Below are 17,220 nucleotides of genomic sequence, written 5' to 3'. Positions count from 1 at the left end.
TAAGATTTTTAATCCAGGATATCTGGTTATTCTACCTCTAAAGATGTATAGATTATTTTAGAAAACAAACAGAAAACTAATTACAGAGTACTTGAGTGCATGATCCAGTTTTATGCTGCTTGTCTTGATTCTTCTTTATTTTATACCTTTTAAACAGAACCATAAGAGTGAAAAATTAAAGCAAATGTACTTGTTTTGGAGGGTATTAACATATGTATGTAAAATAAAAAACATTCTTATTTGGCCTTTCTAACTCTAGTACTTGCCCTTAACTTAGCCTTCAAAGTCTGTTTTGAATAAGCTAGCTGTGAAATATGAAGTTTGACAGACATACTCTAGAAACAATTGCTAAAGAAAGAAAGAAACCCACCATGGTTTTAATAATGCCACAATGCTCAAGAATTATTTTCACATAATATCCAAGAGAAACAAATTAATTTACATAGTTAATGCTGTTTCAAATTTTCTTAGATAGAGGTAGCCAATGTAATTACATGCCAACCACATATTTCTACTTTTAAATAATATGCCAAAAAGATAGTGAAATTTCAACCATACTGGGAATTATACTTTTCAGACAAGTATTATGTTAGTAAATTCCTTTGGATCAGTTCTGTAAGAGAAAGAATGCTTCCTACTTACCTATTTTGAGACAGCAAAAGAGTCTGCAATAGAGGCAACCAATACGAAGAAAGCATTCTCATAGAAGAAATACTATTGTCATCCAAATATAGTTCTCTTAAGAGAACATGATTTTCCAGTCTTGGAAGCTAAATAGAAACGAGATGGTTATTTAAGACTAACATAAATTAGAGAAACAACAATGGAATGCTTACCAGATGCTTCTCATAAATCATTACTAAATACAAGAAAAATTGACATTTTGGATATATGTATCATTTCCTTATTATGTATGTACCAATTGTCACACATAATCTCTAGATATCAGGTGATAAATACTTTTTAATGTCTTCTATCACACCTGAATAGTCAATATAAATAATTAAGAAGAAATAAGAAAAAGAATAAATAAGAAGAAAAAGAAATTCAAGAGCCCAGGAGTCACAGCCTTACTATTTTATTCATGCTTTTTGTTTATTTATTTTTTTAATTATTATTTATTTTATTTGCTGCTTATTGACAATGCTTTTCATCTCTTGAATTTATAGGAGAATAAATGTTAGTAAATATGATTAAGCATAAGTTTAACAAACAACTTTGCTATTTTAAATTTGTAACACAAATTTCAAATTTTGGAGAATCAACATACATTGAATAAGCATGATTATCATCAGAGTGGTAATAATATTATCATTAGATACAAGTAACAGTAAGGAGCAATTACTTATATATAATGGCAATTATATTGTTATTACTGGCCTGATATAATTATCTTACTATTATAACAGGGCCTGTAAGTAATAATAATATTTTCTTACATTATAAACAAAATCAGAATCATAACTAGAAAAAAAACCTAGATGCTATAAATGAAGGAAGAACCAAAATCACTGAGAGTCCAATTTTTCAAGGACTTGGGAGTAAGAAAACAATTAACTGCTAGCCATTTGTATCTTTGAAAAATCACCCTCTGATAAGGGGGAAAAAAAATCTTACCTAAGAGCATGAAACATCCCACACCAATCAAAGAGCACATGCTCAGAATGCTTAAAAATATGACTTTTTTAGCAAAGATGTATGCACAACAGCCACTAAAGTCAAAGCTTTTACCTCCTGGAGATTATTGCCTTGCAACTTCAGAACCTGAAGTAGGCCACAATTCTCAATGCCTTCAACTTGTGCAAGATGATTGAAAGAGCAGTCTAGGTGAATGAGAGTAGGTACCTCACAAAGACCTTTTGTGCTGATTAACTGATTATGGTCCACAATTAATTGCTGAAGATTTTTCAGAGACTCCAGACCACCTGAAATTTCAAGATTTGAGACACGATTAAATAAAAATCTCTTGTCATTCAAGTACTAAGAAAACTCTGAATTTTCTGTGCATTCTCTGACATAACAATTAATATTACTTCTGTATAGGGCTTAAAACTAATTACAGTGTTTTGACCCTATCACATATACAGCGAATATGGTTCACAAATCTCTGATCCTGTTAATCAAGCAATAAAAACAGTACTTTGGTACTTCTGTTGGAAGAGAACATTCTCATAGAGATAAAATATACTTACTATGCTTTAACCACTTTACAACTGCTCTGAACGCTGTGAAATGCTAACAGCCTTCTTAAAATCATCCATCAGAATAAAAACACTATGTTGAAAAGTTAATTTTCATTATTTCATTTTTTAAAGTTTTTTTTTAAGTTTATCAGCAAGGTTAGAAAAAAATTGTATTAAAACTTAGGCCAGTTTCATCACTATTATTTAAATTAGTCTTATTTACGGAATTATGGAAAAATAAATTTAACGACAAAATTTATAAAGAAAATGTAGTGCCTTTAAGAACAAAGCTATACTACTGTAGCCATTCCACTCTCAACAAATTTACTCCTGCCATCTACATTAAAGAGCATGCAATCTCTACCCACAAAAGAAATCTAATGGGATTCCCATGAGCATTTGTTTCTTTCACAGAATGTAACCCAAATCATCCTTACAACAGAAAATTACCATTCTCTTCCCATAGTCTTACACATGCAATGGCACTGATCCATCTAACTCACTACAGGTTTGAGCAACTTTTCTGTATCTCTGTAGTAAAAAATTCCTTTGAAGGGATACCCTTCACATAACAGATCTAAAATAGGAATTTCTGAGTTTACATCTGTTTCATGTATTCTTAGATAATTTAGTTAATTTAGGATTATTTGAGGGAACACTATGTCTCATCTTTATCTCACCCAAAATTTCATAAGTTGCCCAAAGGAATCTGAATGAGCTGGACTCACAATAGTGTATTTCTTTGTGACTGTCCTCTGAAAAAAACCTATGATTATATATTTCATTTTATAAAAAATTATGAAACCAGAGATCAGTTTGCACCATAGAGCATTGAGATTACAGAAGAGGACTTAAAAATAAGGAGAAAACGGAAGCAAAACATTAAATACAAAAACAGCAGTAAATTTTAAAAAAATTACCAATATAGGCATTACAATAATTTTAATTTAAAAATGGAAAACATTTAGTGAAAATAATGCAATTATGTGACATTAAAGTGATATAATCTTAAATATAACACACATGTCTTATAATGTAACTTCAAAACTGTACTTTAGCAAATAAATATACAAATCTTTAATTATTCTGAAAAATTTCAAACATGCCCATGACATAATACCCGGACTGCAAGATCCTATCTGTATTTTGCTTTCGTGCTTGGATGAAAATAAAAAAGGAACCAGCACCATCTAGTGGTCTCAGAAACACTTTCACGTTTTCGTGTGTTTGCTCCCAAGACCTCCTCTTAAGAGCAGCTTAAGTTACCTTAAGCCTAAGTTACCTTATGTTTAGCAGTACTGGAAACTTTAAAAGCACTCTATGAGCCTGGAGGGGGACCAAGAAGAGTGACTGCACACACAATAAGAAAAGGCAAGAAGGTAAAACAGAATCTGGAAGTTTCCTTCTCTGCATGCTGCACAAAGCACTTTTTTATTATTCCTCACCTGAATGTCATTCAGAACATTCTGGAATTATCCAATGCAGTCCAACAGAAAATACACAAGAGAGAATAATGTAATACAAACAGCTGGTATTTTACTGGTTCTTCTGCCTACATGCAAAATTAAATATAAGCCTGAAAGTCACATTTCCAGAAGACATTGTATGTTTTACATACGATGCAACAAACAAAAGTTATAGCAGCCACAGGAAAAGCATTTTGTTGACAAATACATGGTTTCAGCAAGATTCAAGGAGAACCTTTATGGAAGTTCTCAGCAATTTGCAAAGGGCAGCTGAAGTCTGCTAGCTAGGGACTCTTAGCTATTGATGCAGTTCTGAAGTCACTTCTATGTGTGACAGACAACTAACAACAGAGTGAAAGTTGACAGCGAACATAAAAATGAAAGAAGCACCCCAAAATAAACCCCTCAAACAACAAAACCAAAATTAAAAAGGTGTCTGATGAAAAAAAAAAAATTCCTCTCTGTGCTGTCTTAAAAAGGGTATATTGAAAGCAGCATTTATGACCATGGTTATGCATTGCAAATTCCTCAAGCTTCCAGGATTTTACCCATCACTCTATGGCAGTGCAGACACCCTACAAAATCATATTCGAAGATTTGAGTCAAAATGCTACTTCTTTGTACATGAAAATTTTTAAACAAAGCATTCATCCTCAAAATACAAACATATGCACTCCACTTCGGTGTGTTACTGTCACAATTGTTTAATTTGTGATCATGTATTCGTAAGGGAAAAAGCATAATTGAGACTATTTCTCTTTCTGCTATTTTTAAGGGGTTTTTGGCAACTCTAATTTTTCTCCTACTGATGTTATATTTCAATGACAGGAGAAAAGAATAAAAAGAGAAATCAGAGTATGCCAGAAATGTCCTAGAATAAGTAATTAAAACTTAAATATTACGAATGTTAATAAGCTTTACTACACAGTACTGGAGCTTCCAAAATTGCTAAGGGACATCCTGCAAGATTTACAGATGGGAGTGATATGCTAACTTTCTATAACCCCCAAATCCATTTTTATGCATTCTGTGCAACTACTCAATATGAAATAAATCCTGTATTATGCATATGTTTTAACCTAAAATCCTCAAAGCAATTCCAGAGGAAAAAAACCCACATTTGAAGACGGCTTTTGTGACCATTTATTTACCCACTTAAATTCACTAGAGACTCAGTAATTGTAGCAGTGCACTGCACAAAAGAGAAAGTACTGGAGAATTTTAGTCTACTTGGCCTGTATGAAGTTACCACACTCCACACGGATGCCACATTCTTAAATGTCATCCACTAAAACGATGTCATTCTTACAGTAATCTTGCAGGCATTTTTATCAAATTAGATCAATCTGAATAAGAATCTTATCAAGCACTATTTGTCACAAAAATACAGATGAAACTTTTTAACCATTTTATTTTATTGTTGCTCGTACTGATATGCTTTTACAGTAAACACTGATTTCCCAGCAGTTTTATTCTCAGGTATTAAGAATTTTCTTCATGAGTACTAACATTTATACATATTAGCAAAAAATATTTATAATATCTTCATCAAAGTCTCTACATCTACAAATATTTTTTAAGCTTTCCCATTTTCTATTTGCTACACCCTTGCCATTTATCACTGAACTGTATTATCCATGTTCATAGTGTTATTTAACAGTGGAACTACTTCTTATTTACAAGTCTTATGTGAATTTGTTTAGTCTATGAGCTTAATAATTGCTTTAAATTATTTTCCTATTGTTCAGCAGACTCAAGATGGACAACATGATTCCTATACAACTACTTGTTCCTGTCAGTCAGGAACACACTGGAACTCCCTGCAGTTGCTTAGCTAGGCTTTGCTTTCATTATGTCTGTAGATAAGCTGAACACAGCCTACTCTCATATTCCAGCTGACTTAGCGCAGATAATGTTAGTGGCCTTTTCAGAAAGATTTTAATTCTCTTTGGCTGACAATAGTTACATGACCTGCTAGATGGAATACATGGCAGTAGCTAAGCCATGCTTTAAGACGCAGGTTTTTTGCCAAGTCTGTCTCCTTGGGCTTAGCAGCTTACTGGCTCTAAATCCAAGGGGTGTATAATTCTGAATATAAACCATGTAAATATTTTTATACAAATTGGAATAATTTTCTTACCAATTCGAGTGATTCTATTGTAGGAAAGTTCAAGATTTTGAAGATTTTTGCATCCATCTAAGCCACAAACTGATGAAAGACGGTTCTTATTCAGAATGAGAATACAGAGATTTTCCAGATTTGCACAGTCAATTACCTGAATGTTGTTCTCCTGCAATAAAAGAAAATTAGAATATTAAACAGCATCTGAAGTGACGTAGCAGAACTAAGTAAAATATAGCAGACTGCCTTCATTGCTTATTTTTATCCTAAACTCTTATCTATGAGTAAAGGCATCTTTATTTTTCCATTGGGAAAAAAAGTGATGAGTCCTAGAAATGACCTTTTGTGTCCTGCTGAAATAGAACAAGAATGTTCTTGAGCTTCTTTCTGGCTCTGAAAATGCCTGAAGTTGAAACAAAAAGAGTATAAAAAAGAAATTAAGAACAGAGCATTCTCTTCCATATACATTTTCTACCTCCCAAAACCCTGGGAGACTGAGCTACAAACTGCAGAGAAACATAATGTTTACTAGATGCTAATGAAGACAGCTGTAATTTTGCTGCAATCTTATTTACTAATAGCAAAAGTCTGCATTTAGAGGTACTTTGGTCACAAACATTAACACAGTTCTAAGCTAAGATTCTTCCTCCACGGGATCCTGCTTTTTAAACATCCCCTTCCCCAGGCCATTTTAATAATGCTTCCTCAGATTTCTCTTTCACTATTTGCTGTGCTTGGTCTTTTCATCTGGAAAATGGTGTTGTTAAAACACATTAAAATAAAAATGTGAACAAAGCTGTTTCATGTAAATTGCCAAGTTCTGGAACAAAGATGCATTACAGAGAAAAAGTTCTCTTTAGTCATAAAACAGGGCCATGTAAGACACTGCACAGTAGCAAATACCTAAACACTAGGCCCTTAGTATAACTCACTACATGTATTATTCCTTGAGCATATATGTTACTAATTTTAATTAATATTCAAGGTCTATGCGGCAAAGGACTCTTCCTTCCACCTATTCTTGCTCAAGCTGAACACCTTCTATGGTGAACAGCATCTGTCCACTCATCAATCAGAGACTGAGGAAACAAAGATCTACACTAATGTTAATCTTAGCCTGCTATTTCCTTAGTATAGGTTGAATAATTTGCAGCATGCTTTTTTTTGTTATTTGCACTGTAGATCTGCTCGTATAACTTCATTCACATTTGGGAGTATTTTGTTGCTATTCCTATGCTCTTAAGGCTAAAAGTTACATATTCAGTTGGACAACTGAACAATCAACTAAGGAACAAAACTGGCAGCTCTCCCCATGTTATAACAAAGAATCAAATATGCTTGGTACCTCCACATTAATATACTTCAGGTCTTTGCAGCTACTTAGTCCTTCCAGTGCAACGAGTCCACAGCGCCTCAGCGTCAAAACTTGAAGGTTTGAACACTCAGATAAGGTCGAGAGGCTACAAGCTGGCAAATCTTCAAGCGTAAGCATTGTGACCTACATGCATTTATTGATAAATAAAACTAATGTCTTGTATATTGAATATTCATTGCACAACATCATATTATGATAATTTTCTTTATGATCAAAAAGAGAACAAAACTACAATCCACTAATGCAAGCAACTAATGGTAATCTTTTCATATAGAAAAGAATGGCAATGATAGGTTTGATCTGTCCAATGGGAGAAGCTAGCATGAAAACAATAGTCACAGTATTATAAATAATGAGTGTAGAACAGAGAAAAATTGTTCAGACTAGAAGTGTGTATAGGCTAGTAGGCCATCTCAGAATGGATATCAAGATGAGAGCACAGAGCAAGCATACCATAAGTTAATAAGTGGTAAGAAGAATACGTCCTGGCATCCAGGAGATGTCCTTTATGGCAAAACACTATCTATAAGCTGATCAGTAATATCTTGTTTCTAGAAGAGACTACTCCTCTCAAAACTCCAAAGGGAGCAGGAGCTGAAATGTGGGCCTTTATACAAAGGCAAAACCTTGCTAATTTAGCAGAATGTAAGAGCTCTTGCCTTTTAAAGTGTTAATATTATCAATCATCTGAAGACTAATACCATATCAGTCTGTTCCACAACACCACTGGAATTCAACAGTCATTGCCATTGCTCTTATTTTGCACTGGGCACAGGAACAGTCAAAATATCTATTGCCTGCCCAACAATAGACAGCATTCTGCCAACATACCAAAACAGACAATAACAAAAAAAGTGAACGTCTTCCGTTTAATTCTCAAACTTTCATATAGTTACCTGTTGCAAGGTACTCCAAGGGCCACTATGAATTATCTTTTCTGTACTTAGTGGAGGCATCTTGCTAAATGAACTTTTTCTTAGTCGTTTTCTTATAGTTGCTTGCTTGCTTTGGTTTTCTTCATATATTTTAGACCAAGATTTGCATGTGTTCATCCAGTTTATTCTCTTCTTCTCAATATCATCAGGAAAAATTACTTTACTAGGAGAATCTGCTACATCGTGATTACTGTCCCAGATGTCTCTGACTCCTTCAGTAGCATTTTCCCTCAGAAATAAAGTTTTCTTCATAGTTCCATGAGAAAATTGATCTTTAGTTTCTCTGTTATTAGCATTTGGTTGGACATTTGGAGGGCTGCTGCATATACATTTTGCCTTATTTTCTGCCATGTCATTAGCACCAAAGTTAAGAGATTCATCCTTTGAAATACAACCATCTGAAACTCTATCAAGATAACTTGTTTGTGAGTAATTTTCTTCTACTTGTATTACTGAATTAATGTGTAAGTTTTCATTATTTACTTGAGAAGGGTGTGCCTTCTCAGAGCCTAGCACGCTTGGTGTCAAATTTCTTTCTGCTGGAATCATCCAATTATTTGTTTCATCCATCATTTCAGCATGCTTTTCTTTTGGTTCCTCTACTTGTTTATTTAGTTCCTCCTTCTCTTCTCTAATTACTTTCATATTTTCTGTCTTATTATCCTTTTTTATGTTTTCTATGTTATTTTCTACATTTTCACTCATCACAGCTTCTGCTCTTTTTTGTTCTAATTTTCTTTGTTCTTCTCTTCTTATTTGCACTTGTTTTTCTCTTTCCAGTCTCAGGCTTTCTTTCTTTTTCTCATATTCCTCACGCCTCCTCACCTGTTTCAAATATTGTTTTCTTTCAAGTTCTTCTTGCCTCTTTCTTTCCTCTCTTCTCTTTAACCTGTTTTCTTCCATTCGCCTGTTCAGTTTTTCCTCTCTTTCTTTCATTTCTTGCTCTATTTCCTCTAGTATTTTTTGCTTCTTTCTCATTTCATACTTCCATTGTTTTAAAATGGGAGCATATTTTTTACGAACTAAAAATGCTCTAAATCTAGCCTGGATTTTCACAGCTGCTATATTCTGTTGTTCAGCCAGTTGCTGTCTTTCTTTTGCTTTCTGTTCTTCCAAGGCCTTTTTCTCCTCCTCCATTTGCAACTGCAGCTTCATGATCAATTCCTAGGCCAAAACAATTAGGATAGATTTCATTCACTTTTAAAATGGGACAGGTATTAGCACATATTCATCATTCATAAACAGAATCTAGCATATTAAGCGTTCCACGATAACACTTATTCTCAAATATATAACAGTAACCTCACAGTCTTTTGACAAAAGTTCACTGTACAACCTTACCTCATGTTTCCTCATTTTGTGTCTCCAAGCTTCCTTCTCTTTCTGTAACTCATCTTCCATTACAGCCTGGTGTTCCTGCACAACAAATTAACTTAAATTAATATTGTACAAAACCCAGAATGACAAAAAACATCCTCTCTCCAATCTCACCCATCTTCTTGACTTTCCAACAACCTAATTTTGTGAATGCCTGAATTTAAATGAGAAACTGAGCCATGTGTGGATCAAAATAAACAACAGGACACTTGCATCAGTAATGTAGATTTGGTCATGCACTGAGAGATGCATACCTTCAGAAAGTCAGCATCTAGGTACTGACCCAAACAGCTGCCACCTTCCCCTACAAGATCTGTACTACCATCTAAGATGAAAACTAGTTACCAAACCATTCAAAGTACAGGCAGAAAACAGAAACATGTCTGAACAATAGCATGTACAATCTCTCTTTAATTGCACTGGTATGTATTGATAATATTAAAATCCATCAAATGGGAATTTGGTTCAGTAAAGCTAAGAAAAAATTTCTGACTGAAATTGCTTCTAAATGGAAAATGAAAGTTCAATTCCAGTTTCTCACTATTTGTAAGTAAATAGCATTTTCCCCCTTACTCAGTATAACCTCAATCAGGCAAAAGCCTCAATCAGACTATAAGTTAGCAGCCAGAAAGTTAGTTACACAAATAACTAAAATCCAGGCTAATTCAGAACCACATAACTCCTGGTGGAACCAAGATATATCAACCAAATCAAATATGGAGGATATGAAGGAAGTAGTATAAACAACCACTTTCAGCTTGGAGCATAACGTCTCCCACGTGTCTAAGCACTGTTTTTCACATGCATTCAGAAACTTGCTGTTCAGACAGCAGGAGACAGGCATGTAGATCCTTCTGCAACAGCGAAAGTTGGATTCTATTTGTCACCTCCAAAAGTAGCCTTCCTGCAACAGGAGTGTCAAAGTGCCTAAACGTAGCCATGTCCATCTTTCTCTAGAGAAAGCCATCCTACATCCAAAAATGTTTTGTGACAGCAAAGAGTCAAGAAGACTTATCAGTTTTTCTGACCTTTTGAAAAGAGAGCTATAGCAGACATTGAACTGGCCTTCAGAGATCAAAGGTCTTTTCATTTACTAAGCCCTTCTTTACCACTGGTGAGTTGAATTACCTTGCTGCTGCCAAAGCACCCACCTCTTCAGAAAGCCACAAATTAATTAACTGAAAATGTAGTGTTAATGCACCTTTCAAAACACACTTATTTAGGCTAAATAATAAAATTCTGTTGCCTCACAAGTATAATATCTGAGAGTGATTTTTTTTCATGTTCTTACACTCTTTTTCCTTTATGATGCTCCACCCCCTATAGCAAAACACGACTAGATAGTCTGAGAGTGCAACCAGCCAATGTGTTAAGTAATCATCTGTTGTGGCAGAACTCAGTAGATGAAGCCTGAATAAGTTTCCCAGATAAAGGTAGGGACAGCAAGTATTGTAACTTTTACCAGTGAAGAACAGCACCAGCATTGCTGAACTGAATAATTTTAGCTCTGATTACTTCTATTAAGATTTTAACATTGAAATGTGAAATTGAGGTGGGAGGTCCAACCTAGCTAAGTGTTTTCTATTAGGTCACAGTGACCATTTTTCATTTGTGATTAATTTCAGCACAACTCTCATTTCCAGTACTTTGGCTGATTTAATAATATAAAAACTTTTTAAAGGCAAAGCTTAAGGAAGAATTTAAAATTTAGCATAACAAATTTATTCACTATTGATTAAAATAGTAAACACATAAAAGCCAATGGACTACACTTAAATACGTTTTACAACTCACTGGCAACACTGGCAACAAGTAGATAGGGTTTAGGACAATCATGAAGTTTGAGATAGTAATGTCTTTTTCACATCAGAGATAGAATTCAGATAGTCTAGACCAGAACAGATTGGATTAATATCATTCATTACCTTATGAAGAAGATCTAATTTTATTCTTTCAGCCTCAAATTGCTGCAGATGCTGCAATCTTCTTGCATGCTCCTCTTCATTTTGTTTTTCCCGTGATTGTCTCTCAGCTTTCCACTTTTTCATCTTTTCATCTTCAAGCTCAAGTGCTCGTCTGTACTGTTCTTCTACTTCACGATGGGCAAGACTTATGCTCATTTCAAGATCAGCTATTAATCAACCAAGAAAACATTTTATTTAATTTCCTAATGAGCATTGGGGAACATTAAACAGTCTTAAGGTATTTGACAAGAAAAAGAGCCTATGATTATATAGCCAGCAATATATATCTGATTTCCTACATGTATAATATAATATATATAGGAAATCAGAACTACAGCACAAGTCCTTTCCATCAGAGATGTCTTATTATTATTCTGCACACTTACTAATCTGCAACTACTATGCATATTCTAAAAATGTACAATTCAGGATTGCAAAGGATGTCTTCTGTGGCTTTTAGTGCTTTAGCACTGATATGCTCCAGCCCAACTCATCCAAAGGCCATGGCAAAGGAACATTCTCAGCCAATGTGACCACAAAAAAAACTCCAAATCAAATTTCAAAAACCAAAACACCAACAAAAATCTGTGGCCAAAGCAGAACCTACTTAGTGCCTCTGAGCAGCTTTCATTTTTAAGTGGTATTTTTTGACACTAATTTCTATGATGATTTTGTGATCTTGAAATGAGATAAAGGCAAAATTGTTTGTTTACATCAAATGCATCAAGCCCTGTTGTATACTGCAATGTGAAATTCTTTAAAAAAATGCTATGATACTTATGACAACAGAAAAGCAGGAAATAGTTATATGTTAAAGATCAACTCAACCAAATGAATAATGTACTTGCTTACCTGTAAGAAAGTGCTCATCAGTGCAGTCACTGATGGACTGACTATAATCAGGTGTTGCAGCAAGCTGCAAGTCTTCATTTTCAACTTCAACTAGTATCTAACATAGTTTAAAATTGTTATTAAAAAACAAGAAACAAAATTGAAAAGCAGAACATTATAAAAATCTTCCAGAGCAAGGATATGCTTTTTATCATATGACAAGTACAACAATGTGAAACTTACTGCTGACTAGAATCCTTACACATTGAATAATGCTAACATATCAGTTATTGTTTTCTAGAGTAACAAATACTGTAGTATTATCAAAATACATAATATTTATACATGTTTTTTAAAATACATTTAATATTTTGACTTGGAAAAATGAATGTCTTGCATTTGAGATTTATTTTACTTTCTGTGAAACCAAGCACTTATGCATGAATACTGTTATGCACACTGGGGAAGAACTAGTTACAGAACAAATTTTTAAGAAGACTATTTCAAAATAATACTATGGGCACAAGGATTGCTATATTTATTTCATTGTTCTTTACTGGCAAGTAAGCTATTCCTGCTCATTTATCATCTGTTCATCACATGCTTTGGGCCTATATTAATATTTGTAATGCAGCTGAAGTCACATGAAGTAATTGTGCTGCTTTAAACAATGGTCTTCTGAGAACAAAAAATCATGTTTGCAAGAGTGCTCACTAATAAAAGCCAGGCAGCAAATTAAAAGTGAATAAATTAAATACAGTTTTATATTTTTCTAAGAAAACTTCAGCAAACTATTCAGTCAAATCCTATGAAAATATAGAAGCACTCTTGAATTGTCTTTGAAAGAGATTACTATGTTTATATTTTCTATAAAATAATGGAATATATTAGGAGAAAAATTAATAGTAATACATCTTCCTGATCATCATAAAAAATAAGATTAGAGAAGCTTAAAAGTGTTATCATAATATTAAGATAATGCTCTCCAAACAACTATCAATAAAGGATTATTCAGTTTTGTTTGATTTTGTTGATTTTTGTGCTCAATATCTCAGATAATTTATTTCAAATTTGAAAGCTTATAGACATGGTGTATTGCACTTGCTGTCCTACTTCTAAAGAATTGTATATAGAAACTCATCTTAATACCTTATGGATTGCCTTACAGAAAAACAAATGAACACATTTATAGATCTCCTTAGGAGGCCACTAAAGCAAGGGTAAATTATCTAGATTATTTAAAATAAATTTATTCCCTAAAAATAATGTATAAACAAAAGGTACCTTTTCATTAAATTGTTTTGAATCTTCATTAGATTCAGAAGGACAGCAAGAAACTACTTCATAAATGTCATCTAAAGAAAAAATAAATAAAAAATTTAGTTCACAGTGAGAAAATCCCTTACAAGTGTTCAGTTTTGGTCTACACTCGTTGACTCAATTTGTTTAAACTAAAATAAAAGAGGTTTTTTTTTTCCTTTCCTTCTCCTCTAGTTTTACTTAAATATGTATGGGAATCATTTATATACATTAAAAGGAAATGTGTGTAACAGAAACAGACACAATGATACTGTAAGAATACAGTGATAGCAAATATGAAAGAGAATTCCACATAATGAAACACAGCAGAACATTTTCTGTGCAGAAAAATACAGTAGAACTTGTACTAAATAGGTCAAAAATTAGAAAAGAAGTATCAAAACAATGAAAAAGAGTAACTTGCATTACAAAAAAAGAATAAATAGGGATGTTCCTCAGATGCCAAAATTTGCAGTCAATGCTGAACTTCCGGTCACCAAGCCTATTGCACTAATAGAACAGGGAGTGGCACATAAACTGTGAGATTGGCTTCAGTCACACAGCTGACAGCAATATTTGTCTTGCCAATTAATGGTCATTTCATCCAATGAGAGCTTGGGCATCTCTCAAGATAGACTTCAAACATATCCTGTGGGAGTCAGTTGTACCTGAACCCTGCATTTCAGCTCCTACTGACTTCATTTTAGACTTTCATGAAGAGTCCAGCCTGGGCTCTGTCTCAGAGATTAACCTTGCAACTTGCCTTCTTTAGCATTAGATGAGTTTTTTAAAAAGTTTAATTTCCGCTCAGATGTTAATTCAAGAAGATAGCATTGCATGGCTTTATTCCTAGAGATTTTCATCATGCATTCAGAAGCTGATGGAACAGGTTTCACTGCTTGTTCTGCTTAAAAGTTTGCATTATTTTATTGATGTTGTTAGTCTAATGTCCAATATGAGGTGTACAGACATTTTAACAGTGATTAATGCTTACTTCTACTTTGCTCATCTTCTAAGTCCTGCAGTATAAGCTTTTCAGCATCTTGATTGCTGCTCTTGATAAAGTTTAAATAGGCGAGAACTGATTCTGGCAAGTCACCTGAAATCTAGAAAAACACAACCTTTGACATATATTCTACATTTTCGTCTCACCAGCTTGAAAATAGGTAAATACTTGAAATAACACAATAAAGACTTGTTTTGGATTCACCTATAAAGCATTGATGGAGATTTAGCAGCAATTTCCACCAAAATTTTTCCAAATTCCTATATTCTTCTCATTTTCTTACCACCCACTGAACAATTAATAATTCCAATTTTAATTACATTCTAATAAAATTTTAGTATCTTGCACTCTTGCCAGAAACACATTTCACTAAATTACTGCTTTTATAACTGTGTTGGACCATGAAATTAAAGAAAAAGGATAAGATAAAAATTAGCAAATACCTGTGAGGTACAGGATCTTTTTCTTTTCAGGATAAATAAACTTTAAATTTACTAAAGTATACATGTAGAAACAATGCTTCAGTTATCTCTATTACATGGAATCTTTCTATTCAAAAGACTGCCTTTAATGTCAAGATTTTGGGAAAATGGTCCGCTTTCTCTCAGATGTGCAAATTGTGGCAGACATTGCTGACATTGCTCAGCATGTGAGTGCTTACCCACTTATCACTGATGCCTTTGTCCATGCCATATGAACCATGATTTATGATCAATATTATCAACCCTAAAATCCTACAAACTAATCCCTATGCTATGAATCTGAAAGACTAAAATGGCAGAAAAGGACCCAAATAATTGATTTTATTTCTTAGGAAAGCCACTTTCCAAAATAAGAAGTCATCTAAGAAAGAGGACTTGAAGAACCTATTTTTATACGAAATTAGTATCTGGAAATCTTAGAAGGAATCTCCTAAACCAGGCTATTGTAAGATTAAAACACAGATTTCAGTGAAGAATCATGAGTTTATTCGTCCAGATTTAATCTACCTCATCAAATCTTCCAGCTTCAGAGGATTCTAAAACAAAATGTCCAGGTCTGATCTTCTCAAGCAGAATGCTGATATCCATCTCTCTTATTATTACATTTTTCATGAAGTAATACTATCAAGACTACTGTTCAGATCAAAGCCTCAGCTTAGGCGTGTCGGGGAAATGTTCACTCATCAAACGGGATTTCCAATGCCAGAAGCAGTTTTAGCTCACTGAATACACTTTTATTTACCTCACTGAATACTTACAGACTCACTGTCACTCAAGGGTTCCTCTGATACCTCTGTGTCAGCCTCATCTGTTCCAAACGAAGAAACACTGATTCTGCCTAATTCAATTTCTACTTCTTTTTCAATTCCTTCAATATCTTCCGACATTCTACTTCCCACAGGATCTTATCTGTTTTGAAAGCTACACAAAAAAAAGTAATACCTTTCAACACAGCAATGAATCAAAATAAACAGAGTGCTCAAAATAAGAATATAAAAAGTTTTAATGATACAGAGAAAGCAGTGAGAAATGATGTAACCTAGAGAGGTAACAACTTGTGGATGGATACAAGGGGGAAACAGCCTCCCTCCCCACTTTCGAAACCCCTTGCCCCCTGCAGTTAGGGGAATGGGAGGCAGCGAGTTCGGCTCCTGCAGCGGGAGACCGGGCACAAGGAGCGCATTCCTGCCGGAATAGCGAGAAGCGGATCCAGGCTGAAACTACATCTCCCGAAAGGCATCGCGCACGAGGGCAGCACCGCTCACGGCCGCTTCCTGACAGGCGAGTGGCTCCACCCCTTTGCATGCTGGGAGTTGTAGTCCAGCCCTCAGAGCGCCGCAGTCCTCCCGTCCCCCCCGTCCACTTCATGTACCCACTCACCTGTCGTTCAGTCAAGCACCTCACGGAGCCTCCGCCTTTCTGGAATCCTCTGGAGACCGGCCGCCCCTCCGCCCTGAAATTCCGCACCCGCCAACAGCGGACGGTGCGGAGCTCCGAGGGAGGACGAGGGACCCGCACCGCGCCGCTACCGCGGGAGCGTCACCACGGCAACGGGAAACAGCGGCTCGGACGGGCAGCGAGAGGAGCCAGACTTCGCCAGGAGCTGCCGTTTCGCGTTCTTGGGGCGTTGGGCAGCGCCCCCCAGCGTGAGGCGGAGCACCTCGCAGCGCCCTTTTCCGTGATTTTGTTTGGGTTTTTTTCTTTAATACTGGGGTTTGGGGTTTTTTTGTAGTTTTGTTTGTTTGTTTTGGGGTTGTTGTTGTTGTTTGAGGGTATTTTTATTTTGGTTTTGGATTCGTTTTTTCGTTTTGCTTTTGGTTTGTGTTTGGGGTTTTCTTTGAAGTCACAGACTGGAATTTAGTGTTCACAATAAATTGCAAGGAGCAATTAAGCAGAAAAAAAAAATAATAAATAAACGCATACTAAAGCCACAGTAAAGGTGGTTTATGAAAACACACCAGATATGCCTTCTGTCTTCCCATGCTGGGGCTGGGTGATGCTCAGAAGGGCTGGCTGGCACTGCGGCCGTGGTGAGCACTGCGCTCTGGCATGGCCAGCCTGGCTCGGGTGCAGGGGGCCAGTGGCTCAGCATGGCCCTGCCCGTCCTGCTGGTTGGGAGCAAATACTAGAAGTTAAAAAAAAAAACCCAAACAAGTGAGAGAAAGGTAAATACAAACACA

General features: G+C 35.1%; 1 protein-coding gene across 13 annotated transcripts in view; it reads right to left on the bottom strand.

Moving 5' to 3' along the window:
- The window catches only part of LRRIQ1 (leucine rich repeats and IQ motif containing 1), a 111,048-nt gene extending 94,466 nt beyond the window's left edge, over positions 1 to 16,582 (bottom strand). For 6 of the 13 annotated variants that reach the window (XM_064419644.1, XM_064419645.1, XM_064419646.1 and 3 more), the window contains exons 1-12: positions 16,421 to 16,581; positions 15,799 to 15,961; positions 14,547 to 14,658; positions 13,538 to 13,608; positions 12,275 to 12,371; positions 11,384 to 11,589; positions 9,423 to 9,497; positions 8,043 to 9,245; positions 7,117 to 7,269; positions 5,790 to 5,940; positions 1,732 to 1,925; positions 643 to 770 (exon numbers count right to left, since the gene is read on the bottom strand). In XM_064419644.1, coding sequence (XP_064275714.1) covers positions 643 to 770; positions 1,732 to 1,925; positions 5,790 to 5,940; positions 7,117 to 7,269; positions 8,043 to 9,245; positions 9,423 to 9,497; positions 11,384 to 11,589; positions 12,275 to 12,371; positions 13,538 to 13,608; positions 14,547 to 14,658; positions 15,799 to 15,927 — 2,519 coding nt within the window. In that variant the 5' untranslated portion in view covers positions 15,928 to 15,961; positions 16,421 to 16,581. Of the gene's footprint in view, positions 1 to 642; positions 771 to 1,731; positions 1,926 to 5,789; positions 5,941 to 7,116; positions 7,270 to 8,042; positions 9,246 to 9,422; positions 9,498 to 11,383; positions 11,590 to 12,274; positions 12,372 to 13,537; positions 13,609 to 14,546; positions 14,659 to 15,798; positions 15,962 to 16,420 lie in introns of all 13 variants that reach the window. The other 7 variants (XM_064419642.1, XM_064419641.1, XM_064419640.1 and 4 more) reach the window with 2 other exon arrangements.
- Positions 16,583 to 17,220: the final 638 nt, after the last annotated feature.

This window comes from Passer domesticus, chromosome 5 (genome assembly GCF_036417665.1).
Source record: "Passer domesticus isolate bPasDom1 chromosome 5, bPasDom1.hap1, whole genome shotgun sequence".
NCBI lineage: Eukaryota > Metazoa > Chordata > Aves > Passeriformes > Passeridae > Passer > Passer domesticus.
This window is presented reverse-complemented; position numbering and strand designations above follow the sequence as displayed.